This window comes from Equus caballus, chromosome 2 (assembly GCF_041296265.1).
Source record: "Equus caballus isolate H_3958 breed thoroughbred chromosome 2, TB-T2T, whole genome shotgun sequence".
In the NCBI taxonomy this organism is placed as follows: domain Eukaryota; kingdom Metazoa; phylum Chordata; class Mammalia; order Perissodactyla; family Equidae; genus Equus; species Equus caballus.
Window position 1 is genome coordinate 62,395,629 of NC_091685.1, and position 22,855 is coordinate 62,418,483.

Below are 22,855 nucleotides of genomic sequence, written 5' to 3' on the forward strand. Positions count from 1 at the left end.
TCCTGTATAAGATATATGCCAATATTTTCTCCCATCCAGTGGGTCATAAGCTCACTTTTTAATCGATTAAAAAATAACTTCCGTGTTTAAAAGGCCCTAGGTTAGGACCTAACTTGTGTTTCTTATGTAGTTCATCACTGTTTTCCATGACGCTAGTGCCAAAATGGAAGGGCAGACTGTATCAGCATTGCTCCCCACCCCCAGCACGACTCTTCAGCTTGTGTCAGAATTTTGAAGACAGAAACAATTCTTTGTTTATGCAACTCAAAGTAAAATTCCAGAAAAAGCCTCAAACAAAGCCTTTGTTGCCTTTGAGTAGATTGAAAGGATGGATATTTGGTCATTGCCTCCATCAGTTACTCTGGATTCAGATGGAAAAAGACCTTGGAGAGGCAGGGGACATTTTAGACAGTGCCCTCCCACCTTGTCTTATGTGTGGCCTGAACTTTATGCCCTACATCTTATTTTAAAGAGAATGAGCTGCCTGAGTGGGACAAGAAGGTAATATCTGCAGATGAGAAACATTAAACTGTTCCAAATGTTCAGTGTTTCAAAGAAATGTATGAAGTTTCCGTGTACAAACTCTGTAAGAAGGAGCTCATTCTCACCGCTTAATAAGTATGGGAGGGGAAAAGGTCAGCAAACAAGCTTCAGTGACCACGGAAACGGTAACATGAATTTCCCTGGCCGGCAAATGTTTGAAAAAGTTAAGACTCAGCAATTATTGAACAAGCTGAGTCCGTCAGACAAGAAGAAATAAGCAATAAACCATTGACTTCAACCACGGGATAGTGGCAATGCAGATTGAATTAACTGATACACACCATTTTTGCTGATTTTTACATTTCTTTTGGTTACATGTCATTTTGGTTTTTTCGATAAAGGCAATTTATAAAAAAGTTGATGTGCATGGCTTGGGGGGTGCAGAGCAGGAAGCATTCCCTCCAAGGCCAAAGCAGGGGTGAGCAAGGAAAACCCGGGGCGTGACTCCAGCTCTGGATAGTCTCAGCAGAAGAGGGAAGGGAGCCCCTCGTGCAGTTCTGGGGTGCAGCCCAGGGCAGCCAGCACCCCAACTCTGGTTCCTGAGCGTCCTGCTCAGAGTACATTCACCAAAAGGGGAAAACTTGGGCCCGGCTGTGGTTGAAAGGAGCATTGGTGAGGCGAGGGGAGCAGGGCATATTCTGCCCGCAGTTGTGGGAACAGGGCTTGGGGGTGGGTGGGAAACAAGTTATTTATCTGGGATGACACCAGGCTGTACCTCTGCACTCCCTCTCTTCCCTGCCAAGGGCGTCTCTGTGCCCCCACCCCCCACACCCCCACTCCCGCCCCACCGGCCCCTGGCTTGGTGCTCACTGTGGGTTGACCACAGCCCCTGGGCCCCCTTCCATTGCTTTGGAACAGTGAGTGTAGAGAAGGGGCAGTAGCCCACCTAGTAGTGCTGTCTCCATCCCTCAGCCCCAAGCCCCCCTACCCACTGCTCACCCCCCTTCCCCCCAAGCCCTGCCTTTCTCAGGCGGGGAGTCTGAGGCTCTGCGGGGAGGTCCCCCAGCATTCTTCCCCTGGGGCAGTGGAGCTGGCGGGCCAACGCGAGTGCACAGGGCCTGCCCCTTCCATCAGGGTCAGCCCAGGGAACCAGGCGCAGAGGGAAGCCCTGCTCTTCTCTCTCACAATGGCCTCAGTGGAGACCCCAGCCTCAGGGCCTTGCAGACATGGTGTCTTGGTCTGCTCCGGCTGCCCTAACAAAGTCCCACAGATGGGCGGCTTCAACAGCAGACATTCGTTTCCTCACAGTCCTGGAGGCTGGAAGTCCAAAATCAAGATGTCAGCAGGGTTGGTGTCTTCTGAGGCCTCTCTCCGTGGCTTGGAGATGGCCGTCTTCTCCCTGTGTCCTGTCAACCGAGGAGAAATCACTACAATTTAAACAGCAGATATTTATTTGGGCAATTGGAATTGCAATTCAGGAGCACAGATTCAGGTAGAAACCCAAAATGTGTCCCGCCAGGCAGTAAAAGGCAGGGGTTTTTACAGACAAAGAAGGGAGGTTGTATGACAGTAAGGAGTTTTAGTTGGAGGTGGAGGCAGAATCTAGTCTTGGCTAAACATGGCTTGGCTATTGATTCTGTCGTCAGAAAGTCCACAATCCTGTCTGCGATCAGGATGTCCGTTTTCCTGCCGATTACTCAAACAATTGCTTGTAAAACAATTGCCATTCTGGCCCAGTCCAAAGCTTTGGCCCGGCCCAAGGCTCAAGACAGCAAAGCAGTTTCTCTGGAAAGGCTCCACTAGAGGCACTTTTGACAGTCCTCACATGGTCTTCCCTGTGAGTGTGTCTGTGTCCTCAGCTCTTCTTATAAGGAAACCAGTCCTATGGGATTAGGGCCCACCCTAACTTAACAACCTCTTTAAAGTCCCCATCTCCAAATACAGTCACATTCTGAGTCCTGGGGGCTAAGCCTTCACAGGAATTTGGGGGAACACAGTTCCACTCATAACACACTGGGGTTCCAGCTCTTCCCCTAAGGCAACTCTGTCCTGTGTCTGGAGCTGCACAGACTCCTCGCCCGTCTCTGGGACTCTCCTCTCTGTGACTGAGGGCCTGCTCAGCAATCGTAAACAGCAGCACCTCCACTAGCTGGGATTTCCCCATGGAGAGCACATGGCTGCCACCCTCACCTCACAGCACGTACATGTGCAGTTGGGGGGTGCAGTCCTGCACACACATGTGCATACGTGCACACACATGCGCGTACATGCACACACATGCACATGCACTAGGCGGCTGGCAGAAATCCTGGTTTGGGGACACAGATGTGACTCTGACCCCCCCGTTCCAGGACTTCTCCTGTGTGTATCTGAGTAACCCCACCCCTCCAGCCAGGCCTTTCCTCCCCCAAAACTCCAGAGCTGTTGGCCACGCTCCCCGCTAGACACCAGCTCTTGGCTTGGAAAGATCTGATAAGCCAAGATCCTCGGTGACTTATTAGTTTGTTGAACAAACACATCGGGCTCTGGCTCTGTGCCAGGCACTGAGCTAATGGATGACAATGTGGACAATAGTGTCCCAGGGATCCTGCCCCAAGAGCTCACAGCTGGGGGCTGATGCAAGAGTCTGTTGCCATTTGAAGCAATGATTGCATCCATCGTACATCAACTATAACATTTATGTCGACCTGGAATTAGGCAAAAGTGCCCCTACTTCTCTGGGGAGGAAAATGAGGTTCACAGAGGTTAACTGGCACAGCTCGGAGGAGGAACCCAGGTCCGTCTCCCCCAGAGCCTGGGGAAAGGAAGAGCTTTACTAGAACAGTTTGCCTTGTCCCCTGGCTGCGGCCACCGGCGTCCTGTTCCGTCTCTCTACAGTGGTGGGTCTGATGACACACGAATGCAGAGCTCAGCTGCACAGGCCAGCCACCTGTGCCCCGCTGCAAGCAGGCCCCGAGGGGGCCCCTGCAACAAGACCCCCACCAGACCTCCCCATCCCAGCCCCCTGGCCTGTGGTAGTAAGGACCTAGTTTTGAAGTTGGGGGTCTTCTGGCTCCAGAATCCTAGAGTTGGGGTCGGAGCTGTGGGGGCCCAGAGCAGGCCACCCCAAAATATCCCACCATAGCATGTTGATGAGTTTCAATTAGTTACCTGAGAGGCAGAAAGGGAGTTCTGCACCCCCGCCTCTGCTTGCCCTGAAAGCAGGAACTATCGCTCCCTGTGCAGGGCTCTCCGGGCATCCCCAGCAGCAGAGCTGGGCCGGCAGGGCTGAGCAGCCCCGTCACCTACCCCCTCAAGCCTAAACGCGGCTTAAATTCCTCGCTCATCACGTACCTCCAGTCTAAGTGTCTTTGTCCTGTCATTCCTCACAAACTGATGGTTTCCTTGTGTAAAAGACACATATACTGCCTGCTTTGTTGACTCCTCGAGCATCACTTTCACGATTCTCAGGTACACACATAATTAAATTGGGGTTTTGTCCTGTTAATCTGGTCTTGTGTCAATTTTATTGTTAGTCCAGCCATAAGAATACGAGAAGATAGAAAGGGGATTTTTCCCTGCCCCGACAGACCTTAAGCAGCTTCCAGAACACAGCAGCCGCCCCTTAGACTCGGCGCTTCCACCTTGCTGTCTGGGAGGGCCCTGGGCAGGGGGCAGGCCTGAGCCACTGTTTGTCCGGGTGGAGCCTGTTGCAACACTGTTTACCCACCTTTGCAGGGACTCAAAGACCCTGGGTGTGCAGCCGCTTCAGAGTCAGCCCTGAGTGCCGAGGTTGCTGTGCTGCCTGCTCGGGCCCCCTGGCTGCGCCTCTGCACCCCACTGCCCAGTGCTCTGTTCCTGGAGGAAGCAAGAGTCGACCAAGTCCACTGACCCACCACTGGAAGCATGGTAGGGCTACATGGCACAGCCGGTCAGCCCAGCCGGGCTGTGTCCAGGCTGGGCCCATGAGCCAGGCATGGGAGGGCTAAATTAGGTTAAATCTGGGGCCAAGGAGAAGCCACAGGGACCCTCCTGAATTGCACTAGCGGCTCTGAGGAGGCATTGGGGTGTCAGGGAAGGCCTGGGAGAGGAGGCCTGGGTGGGATTCCAGTGTCTTCACTTGGCTGCTGTGTGTGCTTGGGGAAGTTCACCTCTCTGAGCCTATTTCAGCTTCTGAAAATGAGAGTGATATCAGCCACCTACTTCGTGGCATTATTGCAAGGTAAATGATATACAGAGAGGATCCCAGCACAGGGCCGGCACCCAGCGGGTGTCCCACAAATGGGAGTCTTTCCCCAGGGCTCCCTGCTGTGGCCTAAAGGCCAAGAAGGCTGCTGTGGAGACTCCCAGATGTACCCCTTCCCGGGAGGAGAAGGCTGGTGGGAAAGCTGAAGGCCAGTTCCGAGTCTTTCTGGGGCCACCAGGCCAGCTCGTGCAGCCCTTACCTGATCGTCCTCCTCAGCCAAGAACACCTTCTGCCAGGTTCCCCAGGCAGGAGCCCTGAGTCCTGCTCCTTCGGGCTCCACTCCTGACCCCAATTAGCCCCTTCCAAGAATGAGCAGAGTTGTCTGCCCGCTGACTGTGAGGGAACAAGGGAGATGGCAGCAGGAAGTCCACATGTGGCTGCGCAGCTTCAGAGCTGCCGCCGTGTTCAGTTCCCGCCAGCCCGAGAGGTGATCAGGGCAGAGAGGGCACCCAGGCTGAGTGCCGTGGCCCCAGCCTCCTTCTCTACAACAGCAGGACAGCAGGGTGGGGGCAGGGCCGCCCACAGTGATATATCTGTGGTGGCCCTGCTTTTTGCCTGTCACAGGTCCATGGGTACAAAGGGGTCAAGTTCCAAAACTGGGCCAAGACCTATGGCTGTTGCCCAGAGATGTACTATCAGCCCACATCCGTGGAGGAGATCAAAGAGGTGAGTGTCCATCTACGCACAGGGCCAGATGGCCCAGCCCTCGAACCTCCAGCTCCATCGGGCCCTAGAGACAAGGCAGTGGCCGAGAGAGGAGGCTGGGGGATGGACTGTGGGAGTTAAGACCCCTCTGCCCCGAGCTGCTGGCTAGGCTGGAGCTCCGTGCAGTTGGCCCCTGGCCCCTCTTCCCCAGCTCCAGCTCCACCCGGCTGCCACGTTACACCCACTGTGCCCGTCGATGGCTGCCAGACACTCCTTTCCAGCTCAGATCTCTCCTCGGAGCTACAGACTCACACATGACTTCTCTCTTGGGTGTCTCAAAGACGTCACAAACTTACACGCCCAAATCTACGTTCTCCACGTGTTTTCTTTTTGTTTGTTTTTGCCTTCAACCTGCTGTCTTCCTCCTCATGGATTCCCAGGCACCTGAATGAAGTACGTCCCCAGTCGTGTCTCTCTCTCAGCTCCTTGTTGTTGCCTTCATTGCATATGCATGACTTGCAATTACTTGGTTGACTTGAACATTCTCCTGCTTTGCCTCTCTTCCGCATAAGAATATGTGTTGTTTTCCATCTTGTCCTCAGCACCCAGCAGTGTGCCCGGCACACAGGAAGCACCTAATAAATATGTGTGGAGTGAATGAAGGAATAAATGAATGAATGAACAAGACCCAACCTCTGCCCTTAAAAGGCTTGCCCCTAAGACAGCATGCGTACAACTCACTCCAGAGGGTGCAGATGCTGTTCCACCAGCACTAGTAGAGTAGAGAAGAGGGAGAAAATCATCCTGAGTGTGTGTGCATGTGTGCGAGTGTGGGCACAAGTGTGTGTGTGCACGGGTGTGAGTGTGCGCGGGCGCTCAGAGAGGACAGAAGTAGGAACGACACAGTCACCACGAAGTGATCCTCTAACTCGGCACCACGTGCTTTGTATCTACTGTCTCATCAACCCTCACGACCCCCTGCGAGGTGGTGATTGTTATCCCCATTTTACAGATGAGCAAACTGAGGCTGAAGAGGCTTTGTAATTTTCCCGTATAATAAGCATCAGAGCCAGGATCCACACCAGGGATTGTCTGAGGTCAAAGCCCCCAGCTTCTCACGCAGGAAAAGCTTCATAAAGGAAAAGCGGTCCCTGAGCTGGGCCCTGGAGGATGAGTAAGAGTTCCACAGGGCGCTGTGAGCGAAGGGAAGGAGACAAGGCCTGGAGCCTCCTCAGACGCGGCTGCAGGGAGGCCGAGCAGGGTCGGGGGCGGGAGAGGAAGGCAGGGACGGCAGAGGGGCTTTGAGCAGCCCAGAGGGCCTGGAGCGCGGAGGCACGGGGCTTCGCCAGAGCCAAGGGAAGGGCGGAGGCCGCTCCCGGGCTGCGTCGGCCAGCACGGCTGTGAATCACTAACGGATGAGGCTGCGGAGGCCCGCGCTCCGTGGAGGGCAAGTAGGGTCAGTGAAAATAAAAACAGGTTGGGTGGTCAAGGGGGCTCGAGGAACGCGGTGTTAAATAGATTTCCTTACTGTGGAACCTGGCGCCTTAAGCCTGCCGCGCGAGCTGGGGGAGGGGAGGGGAGGCGGTGGAGACGGGTGCTGGCGCATCGCCGGATCTCACTGCTCGAGGAGCCCCTTGTGGCTAAACCGTGGGACTCAGATGGGAGGGCGTTTGAGCAGGTACATGAGGGCAAAAGGGATGGGTTCATTTCGGTGACATCATGCATTCGTTTATTTATCCATTCTGTGATCGCTGGAGACTGCCTGCTCGGGCTGAGCCTGGGGTAGACATGGGGGGAGCAAAGCCATATTAAATCACTGTCCCTGCCCGGAGGAGCCTGGGCCTTATTCTGAGGCCCTGGGGAGCGCCTGCAAGGTTTTGCGCTGGGGAAACAGGCGCAGATCTGCCTGTGGAAGCGCTCCTGCCACGGCGGGGGCAGCACGCGGGGACCCACTTCAGAAGGTTTCCTGTGTTCTCCATCCTGCTCACTTCCCGGCCCTTCGCTCTGGCTCTTTCCTGCAGTGGCCTGCACAGCAGCTTCCAGCCAGGCAGTGGCCCTGGAGGCCGGGGGGTGCAGAGCCTGGACGCCCAGCCCCGCAGGCCCTGCATGCCGGCTGGCTGCCTCACGGGGAAGGCCTGAGCCGGGGCTGACTCAGGCATCGCCTTGGCAGGTGCTGGCCCTGGCCAGGCAGCAGAACAAGCGGGTGAAGGTGGTGGGCGGCGGCCACTCGCCCTCGGACATCGCCTGCACCGATGGCTTCATGATCCACATGGGGAAGATGAACCGGGTCCTCCAGGTACGCGACCCCCTCGCCTCCCCACCTCTGCAGCCCCCAAGACGGCAGCCTCGGTCTCCACCCCAGACCCCAGGCGGAAACTCTCAGCCTTCCCCCTCAGGCCTGATGCCCTCCCTGCCCCAGTCCCAAAGCGACACCCCAAGTCCTGGCCCACCGGTGATCCCCCTCCCCAGAGCCCTCCCTGGGCTTGCTCAGGCCGCTTGTCTGGTCTGTGCGCCCCCTTGTGGCCACAGAAGAGATGTCCTCCCCCCAACCCCCCGCCGCCAGAGCTTCCTCTCCACTTCTGTAGAACAAGAACGGCAAGTCAGGTCCCCAAAGATGGACTCACAATGACAAATCCAGAAGGATTTACACTTAACTGGTTTTACAGATGGGGAAACTGAGGATCAGACAGGGCGAGTGACTTGCCTAAGGTCACATAGCTGATCAGCAGCAGAGCAGGGGACAGGCTCAGGAGTCTGACACCAGCCCTGTGCAGGGATACTGTCCACACAATTCAGCCAGCACTTGGGGAGTACCCCCAGGTGCCTGCCAGGAAGCCAGGGTACCAGACAGGTGTGCCACACGTGAGGCAGACTCCTATCCTCTCCTGCCGGGGCCAGCTCCCCTGAGCTGTAATTTTTGCCGGCTAACCTTCCCTCCACCAGCCGGCTAGCAGAGGTTCTGGGCTGCTCCCTACTCTTCCCTTATTTGCTCAGACTGACGGTCTCCCTCTCGTAGAAAATGTTCCGGTCAGGACATCAGTCATGGCAGGAATTAACTCTGACTGCTGATTAGTAAGCATCGGTCTCCAGCGGTTGATTTTGCCGGGCTCTGTGCTCAGGGTCCGGGGGCCGAGCTTGTGCTTTGCAGTCACGCAGATATGGATTCTCATCTCATTTCCACCACCCATGTTTGTGTGACCTTGGGCGAGTGACTTAAAGTCCCTGAACTCGTCTCCTTGCTGTGAAATGGAGAGACTGTTCCTGCCTCCCAGGGCTGCTGTGGCGGTCTCAACACACGGCACACTTCTCACCCCACAGATGCCAAATGGCTGTCCCCCCACCTCCCCCTTCCAGTTCTCGGTCTTTGCCTAAGTCCTCCCAGGGTCAGAGGATGAGAGGAGAATTTGAACTCCCTCTAGCAAAGTCGAGCCCCCGCAGGAGTAGGCCCTGCTTAGTTGGTGACTTTGCATGGGCTACAAGGAACCCCACCTTCCTTCCTGGTCCGGGTGGGGTGGGGTGGGGTGGGGGAAAGGAGGAGGCCTGAGTTCTAGTCCCAGCTCTGCCAGTGACCTTGGGCAAATCCTTCTCGTCCCTGCTCCTTATCTCCTTGCCCTGGAAAAAGAAGGGGTAACACAGAATATTCCCGAAGCTCCAGCACTCTAGGGCTCTGTCAGTATGCCCTTTGCTGCCTGCAGCAGGAGTGGCTGGAGCTGACCCCCGGCTGGAACAGACACGCTCGTGCTCACAGGGAGCCTGGCCACAGGACGAGGGCTGGGCGATGTCTAGCTTGTCCCAGCCTGTGCTGGTCTCTTGCAGGTGGACACAGAGAAGAAGCAGGTGACGGTGGAGGCCGGCATCCTCCTGGCCGACCTGCACCCACAGCTGGACAAGCACGGCCTGGCCCTATCCAAGTAAGAGCCCCCTCCTCCATTCCTGGGTGGGCCAGTGCTGCCACTACCCCTGCCCCGGCCTCAACCAGACACTCAAGGATCTGGCAGAAGCCAGAGAGGAGCGCTTCCCAGGGTGCACCTCGTTTTTCTGGACCTCTGTTCTTGCTCTATAGGGTACCCATTTCCCCATCTCCCATGGATTCAGGGGCTGTGTATGAGAATAGAAAGAAACAGGCCAGAGACGAGTTGAGCTTCAAACATCAGTCTTGTACAAGGGTGGGAAAACCATCGGAAAGTCTTTCTTACAGCTTGCGACCAACAACTTAGGGACTCAGACAGAGGGATATGCAAAATAAGCACTCAGAGGAACGGAAGAGCATGCTGACGGAGCTACAGGGCTTCCTGTGGCTCAGCCATGCAAACCTGGTGTCCGTGATTACTCAGGTTTAACATCAGAGGGTTTCCATTGAAATAAGAGTCAAATACAGGCAAAGTAATGAATTTCTAACTGTGGGATTTCAACCATTAAAACAGGTGACGGAGGTGTTTTGGACATTGGGGTAGCAATCTCTTCACAGCTGGAAATTGTACTCATGGAAGCCTGTAGTTGGTCTTCAAGTGTGGGTGGTCAGTTCACCCCAGCTTTCTTATCGTAGGTCCTAAGGTATCTCTACAACTTTTTATTCTGGAAACCATTCTGTTCCTGCCTCTCCAAGGGTCATTGCAACTCAGACATTTCTAGAGTGTTTACTACATGTAGGCCTTGTTCAGGCCCTGGAGAGGCAGAGATGACCAAAACCCAGAGCCCACTCACAAGGAGCTCCCAGCAGGTGACAAGCATAATGCAGGGCTGCAGGTTCAAGGTCAGAGGAGTATTCAGGCACTGTGGGGCTCCAAGGGGCCCAGGTTCAGCCCTGGCAGACAGGGGGATACGTGAGGGATGGGGATCAGGGCAGGCTTCCTGCAGGAGGGTTGAGTCCGCAAAGCTGAGTAGGTATAAACCAGGGAAAAGAGAGGAGAGAAGGGACTCAGGCAGAGGGGACAGCATGAGCCAAAGCCCAGGAGAGGGACAGCGTGTGGGCCTGCAGTGGGACAGAGCCCATGACCAATGATGACAGGAGGAGACGTGTTGTATTATTATGGGCATGAGGTTCTGGGCCCTGAAGCATCTCTGTGCCGTTTGTGATGTATCTCTGTCCTCCGCGGGGACCTCGTCCTCCTCAAGTGGCCACCTGCACGAGGCTCACCTGCCACTCAAAGGGAGTTGGGATGTCTCATCCTGTGTGTCCCGGGCCACCTGGGTCCACAGCCAAGGATGCTGTGGGGACCTCAGGAGTGGCTGTGGCTGGAGGGAAGACCAGAGCTGCGTCAGGCCACGCGCCACTGCTGGACTCACTCATTTCATCATCCTGCCAACCTGGGAGGAAGGAACAGAACCCCATTTACAGATGAAGAGGCCGAGGTCTGAGGCAAAGAGGCTTCCCAAAGTCACCGGCTGGGGCTCTGGAGGGCTCCACTGTGTAGCGGGCCACACAGGGCAGGACACAGGCGCCATTGTTCAGCAGTGAGATGGCAGTGTGGGGACAGCCCCAGCTCCAGAAGCAGACGGCCTGGGTGCAAACCCTGCTTCTGCCTCATTCTAGCTGTTAGCCTAGTTCCTGACCCATCTGGGCCGGGAGTTCTCATCTAGGAAATGGGTCTATAGAATAGGGGTGCTCAGAGGACTGGAAGAGTTGAAGATGCCCCATGTGGTAAGTGCTCAGCGAATGTTAGTTCTCATCCATTTTCCTGGCTCTGTCGATGCCTCCCGGTCTCCCCTCCGCTTGTTGTCTCCACCCTGTCGGGGGCCAGAGCCTGACCCTTGCTTGGAGGCCCGTCTCCCAGAGGGCCTTGCTTATATCCAGCTTCTTTCTTTCAACACAGTCCCGGCCTGTTTCCTCCTCGCTTCTTAGCCTTGGTGAACTCCACGGGGCAGACAAAATGCACTGTGGTTCGGTTAACAGACGTGTGCTGGGTCTTCAGGCTGCTCTCAGTTTTTCTCTCTGATATACGACACCCTGAGGAACATCGCCATGCGTTTGCCTTTCCACGTGCTGGAGTATTTCCCCAGGGCAGCATTTTCTGGTATTTTCAGAAGGGGTCATACCACCAAGAAACCCAGCTAATGGGGACAAAGAGACACCCAGGGGAGGGGAGGGGAGGGTTGGGCTGGGAGTGTCTCCACGAACTTCCATGCTGGTCCTGCTCTGTGGCCAGGGGGCCCATCTCTGTACAGGGAGCCAAGGTCGGCGGCTCCCATCCCCTGGCCCCCTGGGCCTGCGCTAAGTGCCAGCACCACCTCCTTAACACCAGGGCAGGGCTGTCACAGAGACAGCTCCGGAGAAGCCCATGTTTCAACTCGACCCTCTCTGGTTCCCCGCCCCTGATCTGGGTGCGTCTTTCCATCACTGCCCGGTGCGCCTCTGGGCTCCCGCTCCCCTGTGGGCATGTGTCCTCAGTGCACACAGACCCTCCTCTTAGTCATCCTAGGAACCCCAGGCTGAGGGAGGCCCTGACGAGCCCCCGAGGTTTCTGAGCAGGGGGCCACGTGGTGCCGTCTCCTCCTTCCCTCAGGCTCCGGGTACCCCACCTCCCACACCTTCCTGGGACTTGTGTGCGACTGGGACCAGGTGGCCCCCACTGGGACTCTGCAGGCCTCCATGGGCTGGGTCTGGAGGAGACTTCGTAGGAGCATTTGGCCTTTGGTTGGTGGAGAAGACAGTGCTGGCAGGTGGAAGGCGGAGGAAAGGGATGTTCTAGGCTGTAGAAACCCCAGAGGCGGGCAGGCAGGCCTGCCCTCAGAGCTGAACCTCAGAGCCAACAGGCCACTGAGACGGGGAAACTGAGGCACACAGAGGAGAAGGGTGGCCGAGTCAGACAAGCTGAGTCATGGGGAATTTGGGAGGAGAACCCAGGCAGGAGGTGAATCAACTATTCTGCTCTGAGGGGCCTCGCACCACAACCCCGGGAACCCATTGTCCCAGGGAGGCCTGATTGGTCCCTTGTGTCCCTCTGCCTCCCTCCTGCTGAGCCCAGCCTGGGAGCCGTGTCAGAAGTGACTGCAGCTGGCGTCATTGGGTCTGGAACGCACAACACGGGGATCAAGCACGGCATCCTGGCCACCCAGGTGAGTCCCCCGCTTCCCCAGCTCTGATGACCGCAGGGGACGGGGGAGGGCGGACGGACCTCCTCTTCACCACGGCTCCTCGGAAATCTGACCTCCACGGGCAGTGTCGGCTCAGTTGTGGGGCCTCAAACCCATCACAGGTCCTCCCTCTGATGGAGATTCGACAGGTGCCCTCCAGGATCATCATGTCCTTCTCTAAGCCTTCTCCGTCCCTGACAGACACACAGTCGTGACGAAGGAGCCCTAGTGCATGTTGATGTCAGGAGCTTCCTGGCCACCCTGTGGAAAAGGGCCAGCCGGGCAAGGGGTTCTATCCTCACTGAAAGGTCTGAGCCAGGAACCAGGTGGGGCCAGGAGCCTCTCCAGGTTAGCAAGGCAGTGAAGGGCCAGGACAGGAGCGCCAGCTGCCTGAGGCAGAGCCCAGAATATGTGGGCCTGGGATCTGCACCTCACCTTCATCAAAAAGCATTTCTCAAACTTCACTGGAGTCCAGTTTAGGGAGCTGGTTATGAGCACAGATTTTAGACTCAGACTGGGTTCAAAACCTGGCTCCAACGCACACTGGGTATGCGCATGTAGGTTACTTAACTCCTCTGGACACTCCTGTTTTCATCTGCAATATGGGGAGAATAACCCTCCCTCCAGGGGGAGTAAACAGATGGCATATGTTAAATGCGTGGCTGACCTAATGACAGTCGGTGATGCCTGGTCAGGAGCCGCCCTTTGGACAAACTCTTTCAACCTTCAGTATTAGGAGGGGCTTCCCAGTGAGCCAGGCTGTGCCACCGTGGAGCCAGCTGCTGGGGCGGGCACGCTCCATCAGGGGTGAGAGCCTGCAGCTGGTTTGGCACTCCACACCTGCCGTGTGTTTCCCTCTGTAGGACCTCATCTGCACGGTGGGCCGTGTGGCCTCTGGCCACTGGGGCGTCACCACTAAGCACTGGGGCTTCGCCTTTGCATCCTGGCTCCACCACTATTGTCTGTGTGACCCGGGGCAAGCCTCTGCCTCTGGCTACCTCAGTTTGCTCCCCTGCCGTAGTGTATAAGAGTGTACACAGTCAGTGCTCAATAAATGTTTGCAATGGGCTTTGTGAGTAAGACCAGGCGCTTTCCAGAGCCCACATTCTGTGCTGTCAAAGGAATTTCAGCATTGCTGGGGGTAGGACCTTACTGACCGCTTAAGTGTCCCCCAGTCAGCTCCCCAGGGGTGGGACTCTCCCCTGCGCAGCAGTCTGCGCAAGACAGCCCCCCCGGGCAGGTACTGTCTGCCTGTGACTTCTGGGAGCCGGCCCACGTGCTCCAGTCTCAGAGCAGTGCTGAGATGGAGAGAAAACAGCAAAAGCAATTTTTAAGGGGTCCACTCTGTTTTGTGTTTGTTTTCTCAAATTCCAGGAGAGGAAACCTAATTCACGGTCCCTATTCCTGAAAACCTCACTGTGCTCTCTCACCAGCACCGCACACACACTGGCCGCTCCTGTCCTGCCGCCTCCCTCTCCTACCGCAAAAGCCTCAGAGCATCACCAGGCAGGAGAGGGGCCTCCTGAGGGGGTGGAGTGAGTGGGGTAGGGGGAGGACCGAGGCACCCGCCCGCTCCCGTAGGTGAGAGCTGTATAGCCAAGCAGGAGAGGTTTCATGGGACCTGATTCCCAGGTAGTGGGAGCCCTCCGGGGAGACGTCATTACCCCCTCAAAGCTGGATTCACTACCCAAGGAAGCCCAGTGGTAAGTGGGGGGAAGGACAACACAGTAGCCACCCTGTTACGATTCGGCCGCAGTCCTAGTCTACTACCCAGGGCTGAGGTCAAGCTGGTTGCCTCAGTTTCCGCAAAATGATCAGCATACTATGGGAAATAGTTCTGAGTAGCCACAAATCAAAATGCACATGAGATTTACTGGCCCCTTCTCTTAGGATGTCCAGCTGAGCAAGACAGGCCCCTGGAAAGTGGTAGGAGAACCCCGCTGTTTTATTTGACCCGTTATACAATGGCGGGGAGTGAGGGAGGGGATGGACATCCTTAAGATCTGTGTACACCAGGCACTCAGCTGATGCTTTGCATAGTCTCTCTCAGATAATCATTATCCTCATTTTACAGACCAGGAAACAGAGAGGTTAAATAACATGCCCAAGGTCACACAGCTAGTGAATCCATGCCCACCGTTTTTCGCTGCTGGATCCTGCTGATGTGTTTCACCGGCCAGCTCTCATTCACGGTTCTGGCTCTTAGACAAAATCTGGTTTTCATAAAAATCATTCTGACGCCCTCACTCCCACAGAGGGCCATCGCGCCCCATTTCTGCCAATTTCCCCTCTCTGGTCTTGGTCACCGTTCATCAGAATTAGTTCAGCTTTATCTGTTCTCTCACCCTGAGCACCCAGCACCAACTACACATGTCAAAAGCAATTTCCATCCAGATTAGCAGATGGTGGAGTGTGGAGAAGTACTTAAGCAGGCAATGAAAGAGGATTCCTCTGGAAATGGGGCCAAGGGGAAGATACTGGGGTTCATCGTCTGTCTCCAACTGGGTGGCCCACTCTGTAGAAACCCAGAGGTTGCTGGTTGGGTGTAGCCAAGTAGGAGAATCCAGTTCCTGCAGTGAGTGGGTCCCCTAACGAGAGGAAGGACTCAGCTTGGCTGAGATGGTGCCCAGGAAGCAACAGGCAGACAGAGGCAGCAGGGGACCCTGGCCCCCAGGCTGCGCGTTGGGACAGCAGGACCCGGATGCATGCACATCCTCCCTTTGCCTCACGAGGCAGCACACCCAGGACCTCACGGCTCCCTGGAGCCGGCTCTCATCTTAGATGTCCTCCAGGCACAGAGGCTTGCTGCATCCCAACAGTGAAGCCCACAGAATGAGCAAGCAGTGGGGGGACAAGCCACTGGGGTCCCATGGAGCCTCATGTGATGGATGGTCCCCTCCTTGCTGAGGGCTGATGCCGCCCAGACATAGCCTTCCTTTCCCTGTTTCCCTTTCCTGCATCCCCCAAGACTGAGACCCCTCAGGATGTGACTGTACACCCAGCCGGGAAAGTCCCCTGTGGCCAGATGACAGTGATCTTCTGGGAATAGGTGATACCTGGCCTCACTTCCAAGGATGAACAGGGAAGTGAGGGCTTCAGCCAAAGTCTGTGGGAAATGCCTGCAGGGATTCTGAAGTGTGGCTCTTCTCCCACTGCCAGGTGGTGGCGCTGACCCTGCTGACGGCCGACGGGACCATTCTTGAGTGCTCCGAGTCAAGCAACGCAGAGGTGTTCCAGGCGGCGCGGGTGCACCTGGGCTGCCTTGGAGTCATCCTCACCATCACCCTGCAGTGTGTGCCCCAGTTCCACTTGCAGGAGACCTCCTTCCCCTCAACCCTGAAAGAGGTACTGGTCTCTTGCTCGCCACTGCTGAACCTTAGAAAACAAATAGAGGACATGGAGAAGTGGGCCATGCTCCACTGACAGCCCCCTGTGGCTCTGCAGGCCCCCAGAATGGGGGAGTGGGCTGACCTTCCTGGCCTTTCCCTGGCCAGAACCCTTTCTGAGCAGGTCAGTGAAGCTCAGAGAAACTGCAGGAGGGTGGCAGAGGTAAGGGCAAGAAAAGAGGTTGGGTAGAGAGTTGTCCCAGGAGACACGGTGCCAGCAGGAGCTGACTGCTCCTTGGCATTGACTCTCAGCTGCATCAAGCCACAGGATATGCCCAGATGGCCTTTATAGTGATTTCTTCACAGCAAAGTGGCTGGACTAACTTTCAGTCTTGCTAGATGCCTAAGGTAGGTCACCTGGAAAGAATTTGGATCTGGATGAGAGGCAGAAAGGATGGCTTCTGACTGATAGCAGTGTTTTTTTAATAAATGAAAAACCATGTTGATTAGCTGGACGGATGGATGGATGGATGGATGGATAGATGGATGGTTGGATGGATGGATGACATGCAGCAGACCTGAAACACTTGACAGACTTGGATCTATCTCTGATAATCCCTAAGCTATAGGACTCAAATCTATGGTTCTAAGTTCCTTGGAGTTTGAGTTCCTCTGTAGTCGCCTTGTCGTTCAATACAAGTAGACCCCCTGCACAGATGGAGTTGGCAGTGATTGGAGCACTACTGACCCAACATGGTTAAGGTAGGATTTGGGATCAAATTGATCTGGCCTTGAATGCTGGTGCTGCTGTATCCAAGCAGTGACTTTGAGCCAGTCGTTTAACCTTGCTAAGCCTTAATTTCCCATTTAGAAGAGAGTTAATAATGTCTATCTTAAAGTGTTGAATCTGAGGATTAAATCAGATAACACACATAAAGCATCTAGTTCAGTATTAAAACATGCGCTTCATGGCACCTAGTCAGTGACAAATGGAAAGTGTTGTTATCTAGAACTTGGTCTAAAGTCCTTACCATTGGAATTGCTAATGCATTAAACCTCAAGGCAAAGGCCTTGAATCCAGAAGGCCCCCTCCTCAGAGGCATGGTGTTTGGTGGACGTTTATCCCCAGAACTTCCAGTTGGTGACTGAGAAAGTGATTCCACAGCTCTGGAGCATGCAGCATTGACCCCTAGAGTACCAAGGCTGAGCCTGCATGGGCCAATATTGGCAAATGAGCTGCCTGATGCCTCGGCCCAAGAAAGTAGGACAAGTTCAAGACAAGGACATTTTATGGAATTGCTTGGCAGTGACAAGGTGTGGCTAAGCCAGGGAGCCCCATGAGGGTAGGGCCAGTCCACATGACTTCCTGAAGCCGTCCCAGACTCTGAGCTCTTTGGGGCCACCTTGGGACTGCCTCAACCAGCCACAATCTCCCAGGCCAGTACTAAGGGGCTGACCTAGGCCCCTTGGTTTGCTTCAAGAAGGGTTCAAAAGCATTCTACCTTCTGCCCAGTGTCAGGCATGCCAATGGAGGCTGCTGTGGAGGGCCATGGAACAATGTTCTGAGCTCCCACTGAAAAGATTGAAAAGAGGTTTTCCCTCAGCCCTCATGCCTCTAAGGTGTCCTTGGCCTTTCCCTTCTCTACTTGAAGGAGTGACCACTCCATCCTGGTCATGCAGCAGGATGTGGCAGGGACCCCCACTGAGGGACAGGCCATGCATCCTTCTCAGCTTTGTGCTGGGCAGCCCAGGCGCCCCTTTCTTCTCTTCAGCAGACCCTGGGACGGCCTACTTCTCTCCCTGCTGGCAGATGCCACCATCCATCCTCTCTGCCTCTCAGGGTTCTCCTGCCCCTGGACTGGCTGCAGAGCAGATAGCAGACACTCCAGCTCGCCTCATCTCTGCGGCCTCTGAGGCAAGCACTCCAGCTTCTCAGCTCAAGGACAGGGAATGACGGAAATAGCGTGCAGGGGAAGGTTACAAAGAAAGACTGTCTTGGTCCCCACTCTGAGGTTAAGCAAACAGGAGACATGGCTAATGAAGGCACCATGGTCTTGGAGCTGGGCCTCCAAGACTAGAAGACTAGCCCGCCTGCCCTGGGACTTGAAACTGAAGACAGCATCCAGTGCAGATGGCCTGGCCAGGAGCTAAAGAAATAGTTTCTAACAATGGCCAGATCCAAAGAGGGCCTGGCAGAGAGGTCTGTGATCAGAGTAGCACTGTGGGGAAAGCTTTGGAAGAGGATGAGGTAGAGTGGGCATACAGCACCAAGCCCACTTTCTTAGAGCACAAGTGTAAGAGAGATTCTGGATGAGGAGGCAATAGGACTTAACAATTGAATGTGGGATGGAGTAGGAGGAAGGAGTCAGGAATGGGGGAGCCACCTCCGAGGCAGAGAATCTAGGAGGCACAACAGGTGTGGGGAGCAAGACAGTTAGTTTGGTTTGGGAACTTCAGTTTGAGGTGTCAGGGGGCAGCTGGTTTGCAGGTCGGAAACTCAGATGAAGGTGGGGGCTGGAAATACAGATTGAGGGGTTGTATTAGTCAGCCAGGGCTGCAGTAACAAATACCACCGACTGGGGGCTTCAACGACAGAAATTTATTTCTCACAGTTCTGGAGGCTGGAAGTCTGGGATCAAGGTGTCAGTAGGGTTGGTTCCTTCTGGGGTCTCTCTCCTTGGCTTGTAGATGGCCGCCTTCTTGCTGTGTCCTCATGTGATCTTGCATCTGTGCATATCTGTCCTTATCTCCCTTTCTTATAAGAACACCAGTCATACTGGATTAGGGCCCACCCCAATGATCTCAATTTACCTTAATTACCTCTTTAAAGGCCTTTTCTCCAAATTTACGGTCACATTCTGAGAGACAGAGAGTTAGGACTTCAATATTTGAATTTGGGATGGACACAATTCGGCTTAAGCAGGGGTCATCAGCCCCCCCAGGGGACTGGTCATGAGAGTAGATGAGATCACCCAGGGAGAGTGGGTTTGGGTGAGAAGAGAAGGGAGCCTTCGTGCTCAGACAGGAGCATCCTGTGGACGAGAGGATGAAAAGGGTGTCAAAAAGGAGACCGAAGGGGACCGAGAAAGGAACAAAGCCAGTGAGGAGAGGGTGGGGCTGCAGAGGCAGTGGGTGCTGGGTGTGCAGGACAAAGTGGTCAACAGAGTCCAAGACCGTGGGGAATCAAGGGTCAACACCCACATGTGGTCATCAGGAGACCACTGCTGACCTCAGTGAGAAAGTTTTCATTGGAGCGTTGGGCAGGTTACGGGGTGGATGAGCAGTGCAGGTGAGGAAGGAGATGGGCCCCAGAGACTGCTTTCAACCAAAAAGGGGCTGTAACGTGCTTAATTGTTGAATCTATTTGCCTGCCTCTCACTTAGGTTAGAACTTGCTCATTTTTAAGCTGAATACTTTGACTCAAAGATAAAGAGATTGCTTCCTTTAGCCAGTAGGATTGGTCCCCAGGCTCCTACTAGGGTATCAGAGCTGAGTGGATGGACAGTCTCCTGACACCTGGTGCATCCTCTTTCTGCTCCTCCTTTGACCTGACTGAGATTGGCTAAGATCGATTACAGCCCAGTCCTGGTTCTAGTAGAGCTTAATCTCAAGCTGTCGCCTCTTGTGTGCGCGTGTGCACGCGTGCGTGCACACACACACACACATCCTGACTGGCCTCTCTGTCTGTCCAGATCTCAAGGGTTTTTTGCCTCCAGCTCACCTCAACCTGGAAGCTTCTAAGTTGGACACAACATCCTTGAAAACTTTAAGTGACTCTTGGGCAATGGGCCACATTCTTCTCAAAGCTTCCACCTTCTTTGACTTTGAAAGGCCGTGATGACACATGAGAAATAGCAATTGCAATTTCCTCCCCTAAAAGACAATATAGACATGCACACGTGTGCATGCACACACACACAACTGCACAGCAATAAACACTCAACAAGGTGTAATGAAAGGGCTCTGGGGAGGGAGGCAGGGCCCTCCTGTCTGGCTGTGCTGCTCACTCTGTGTGACCTTGAGCAAGTCACTCAAACTTTCTGGGCCTCGCTTTCTTTGTCTTTTAAAAGTGGGGTTGGATTAGATGAGCCCTCAGGTCTTCCTCAGCTCTCACATTCTGTAAGCCAGTGCAGCACTTGGATGCAAAACTGTGCCCCCCATCTCCTCAACCCCCTCCCCTGCCACCGTCCCCGAGACAGAGGGTCATCTCTTGCATTAATTTCTCTCCTTTGGAGCATCGGGGAAGTTCTTGGGCCTTTTCCGCAAAGAGGGGCATGAACCCTGTGGAAACGCCCCCACGTTCCCATGCAGACCCCAGCTTCTCCCATGAGGGCTCCTGCAGTGGGATTCTGCTCCTCCCCCTTGTCTGTGAGTCAGTCCATCCTCCACAGATTCTCTCCCTTCCTCCTGAAGCGGCTGCTGCTGTTCCACCAGGGCCGCAGACCCAGCGTTGGTCTCTGAGAGGCCCATCATCAGCTTCCAGCAAACCCCGCTGACAGCCTTCCCCAGCTCCAGTCGCAGGCCGTAAACAAGGGCTGCCACAGAGGGTGGGTGGCACTTTCAGCCCTGTGATTTACTCCAGGGGTGTGTGCAATAAATGGTCCCATATTTAATTTGCTTTTGCTCTCTCCACTCAGAGCAGCCTTTAAAGGGCACCTTCGAGGGGCTGCCAATGCTTGGGAGGAAAAGCTAGGATGGAGCTGGAAAGCCACAACATGGCCTGGCTCCCCTCGAAGAAACCAGCCTGCGGCAGAGGAGGCTGGATCAGAAAATCATCATTATAACCCTTTCTCCTCACTCTTGCTCAGCCTGGGATGTTTTCCCCCTAATCTAAAAGGAACAACAATTGGACCTAAGTTCCAGGAGGCGTGGAGGTCCCCGGGAAGCAATAGGAAGACAGCACAGCTTGCTCTTCATGCTTTGATATCTGCTCCTGGTTTCTTGCTGTTTAGGTTCCTAGGAAACTGTCCCATCTCCACTAGGGCTGTGAGCCATGTCCTGAGTGTCTGCCTGTATGGGGGGCTGCTCGGGGATGCATGCAGCCCCCAGCATCGTGTCTTCTCCAGGCATGGGCCTGCGCCCTGATGGCCAGGCCCCCAGGTTGGCTGGTCCTGTGCTGCAGGAGGAGCCTGTGAGGAGTGGGGGACAGGAAGCCAGGACAATGGGGTGTGATGGTTGCTTGCATGTGAAGTTACGCTTGAAGAGTCAGCTTCTTGGCCATTTTCCCTTCCATTACATTTCTCCCCTTCCTTTCCTACTCCCTTCCTTCCACCAGCACACATTTATAGAACACCCACTGGGGGTCTTCCAGCCCTGGCTTTTGGAGGAGCCCCAGGAGACCCATCGAGGGGCACGGGGTGGAGGCTGGAGTGCTTCTCCAGGTCAGAGTGCCAGGTTTGAAGCCCCTCTGTGACTCTGGATAGGGCCCCCACCTCTCTGCGCTTGGACTGCTCACCTGTGTGGTGGAGAGATGAGCACAACCGTCCCCATGGGACTGTTGGCGGGACTCGAGGAGACGCAGCCCAGGAGTCCTCTGCCCTTGCTTCCCTTTGTAGCCTCAGAGAGAGGAAGCCTCGAGGCCTCCTCTCTCAGACTCCACTCAAAGGGAACACTACCCACTGACACCTGCTCTGTGGGAAGCTTCTAGAATCTGAGTCAATACTGCACTTTCCAGGCGAGAGGTGCTGGTCGCCCTGATTTGCTCATGAGCATTGTCACCACCTCTTCACGTTTTCTTCCCTCTTTCTGCCCTGTGATCGGTTTCTGGAGGGCAAGGGTCTTCTCTGAGGCCTCTTTTCTCCTTAGGATGCACAAAATACATAGCAGTGTTCAGTACAAGGTAACTCAAGGTTAGTTGATCAAGAATTTATTAAAAATCTGTCCTTAGGCCAGCCCCAATGGCCTAGTGGTTAAAGTTCAGTGCACTGTGCGTGGGCGGCCTGGGTACCGTTCCCGAGTGCGGAACCACACCACTCATCTGTTAGTGGCCATGCTACACTGGTGGCTCACATACAAAAAAAGAAAAAAAAAAAAGAGGAAGATTTGCAACAGATGTTAGCTCAGGGCAAATCTTCCTCTGGAAAAAAAAATCCATCCTTTTCTGGGATTTTCCCCATGTCCCGCCACCCATGCTCTGTGTGGTCTGTCTCAGATGCGGTTCTGTGCTTCCCAGTAGTGACTCTCTTAAATATATCTCAACACGATTTCTGAATGCTGCTCAAAGCCATATGAGGGGAAAGGGCCGTGCCCAGTCCCCTGGGAGAGTGGGAATCAGTGCTTCAGGGCGCAGGGAGGTGGGGCGAGGAAAGACGGCTAGTTCAGTTTCAGGAAGGTGGTGCCGAGAACGGGGCAGGCTTCATGGCTTTTCATGACCACGTCTCAGCATTTCCGACTCGTGCAGTCTGGTCCGTGTGGAATTGCAGCCAGTTAGGGATGTGAGGATTTTAGAAATCATTGTCGACCTTTGGTCCTTTATGCCACCCAAACCATAATGAGACGTGACAAGTGCTGGCTGCCAGTGTCCCCCCTCCCCCATGCCCCAGGAAGGATTGGTCTGGGTGACACAGCAGCCTTGTCAGCAGCATCCAGATGCCACCACTCTCTTGGATGGCCATCCGCTGATGACTGGGTGACCCCTAGCTGTGGGACGCAGAGCCCTCTGCTTCTGCTCACAAGCCTGGTAACCAGTTCCCAAAAAGCCAAATCAGTAGTGCCACAACTCTAAATGAGGGGGACAGAACCCACTAGAACCCTTCATGCCAATAACATGCCAAGGAGGAAATTCGTCGGGGGCCCAAACTCCTTTGACAGTGTTCCCAGGAAACACAAGTCAGATCAAGGAAATCCGTGATCCCGGGGGGCATCTTCCTCCACACAGGATTGTTTGTGGGCCCCGAAGGGGGAGCATTTAATTCAAAACGGGATGGGGCCTGGGGTAATTCCGTCATTCGGGGACCACTTGCTGCTGAGTTCGGGGGCACGGAGGGTACAGAGCTGCGTCATGCATGGTTCTTGCCTCCTGAAGCTTATAACTGAGTGTAAGGAATAAGCTATGCTGTGGTCCTCTAATGCACGGAGGAAAAGAAGTGACAGGTGCAGGGAG

General features: G+C 54.8%; 1 protein-coding gene across 3 annotated transcripts in view; it reads left to right on the plus strand.

Moving 5' to 3' along the window:
- The first annotated feature begins 4,112 nt into the window (after nucleotides 1-4,112).
- Nucleotides 4,113-22,855, plus strand: part of GULO (gulonolactone (L-) oxidase) — a 30,885-nt gene continuing 12,142 nt past the window's right edge. For 2 of the 3 annotated variants that reach the window (XR_011436658.1, XM_005607699.4), the window contains exons 1-6: nucleotides 4,183-4,371; nucleotides 5,273-5,374; nucleotides 7,524-7,649; nucleotides 9,170-9,264; nucleotides 12,319-12,409; nucleotides 15,587-15,772. Coding sequence is in view for 2 of the 3 variants with exons in the window: in XM_005607699.4 (XP_005607756.1) it covers nucleotides 4,369-4,371; nucleotides 5,273-5,374; nucleotides 7,524-7,649; nucleotides 9,170-9,264; nucleotides 12,319-12,409; nucleotides 15,587-15,772 (603 nt within the window). In the remaining variant the exon portion in view is untranslated. Of the gene's footprint in view, nucleotides 4,372-5,272; nucleotides 5,375-7,523; nucleotides 7,650-9,169; nucleotides 9,265-12,318; nucleotides 12,410-15,586; nucleotides 15,773-22,855 lie in introns of all 3 variants that reach the window. The other variant, XM_005607698.4, reaches the window with a different exon arrangement.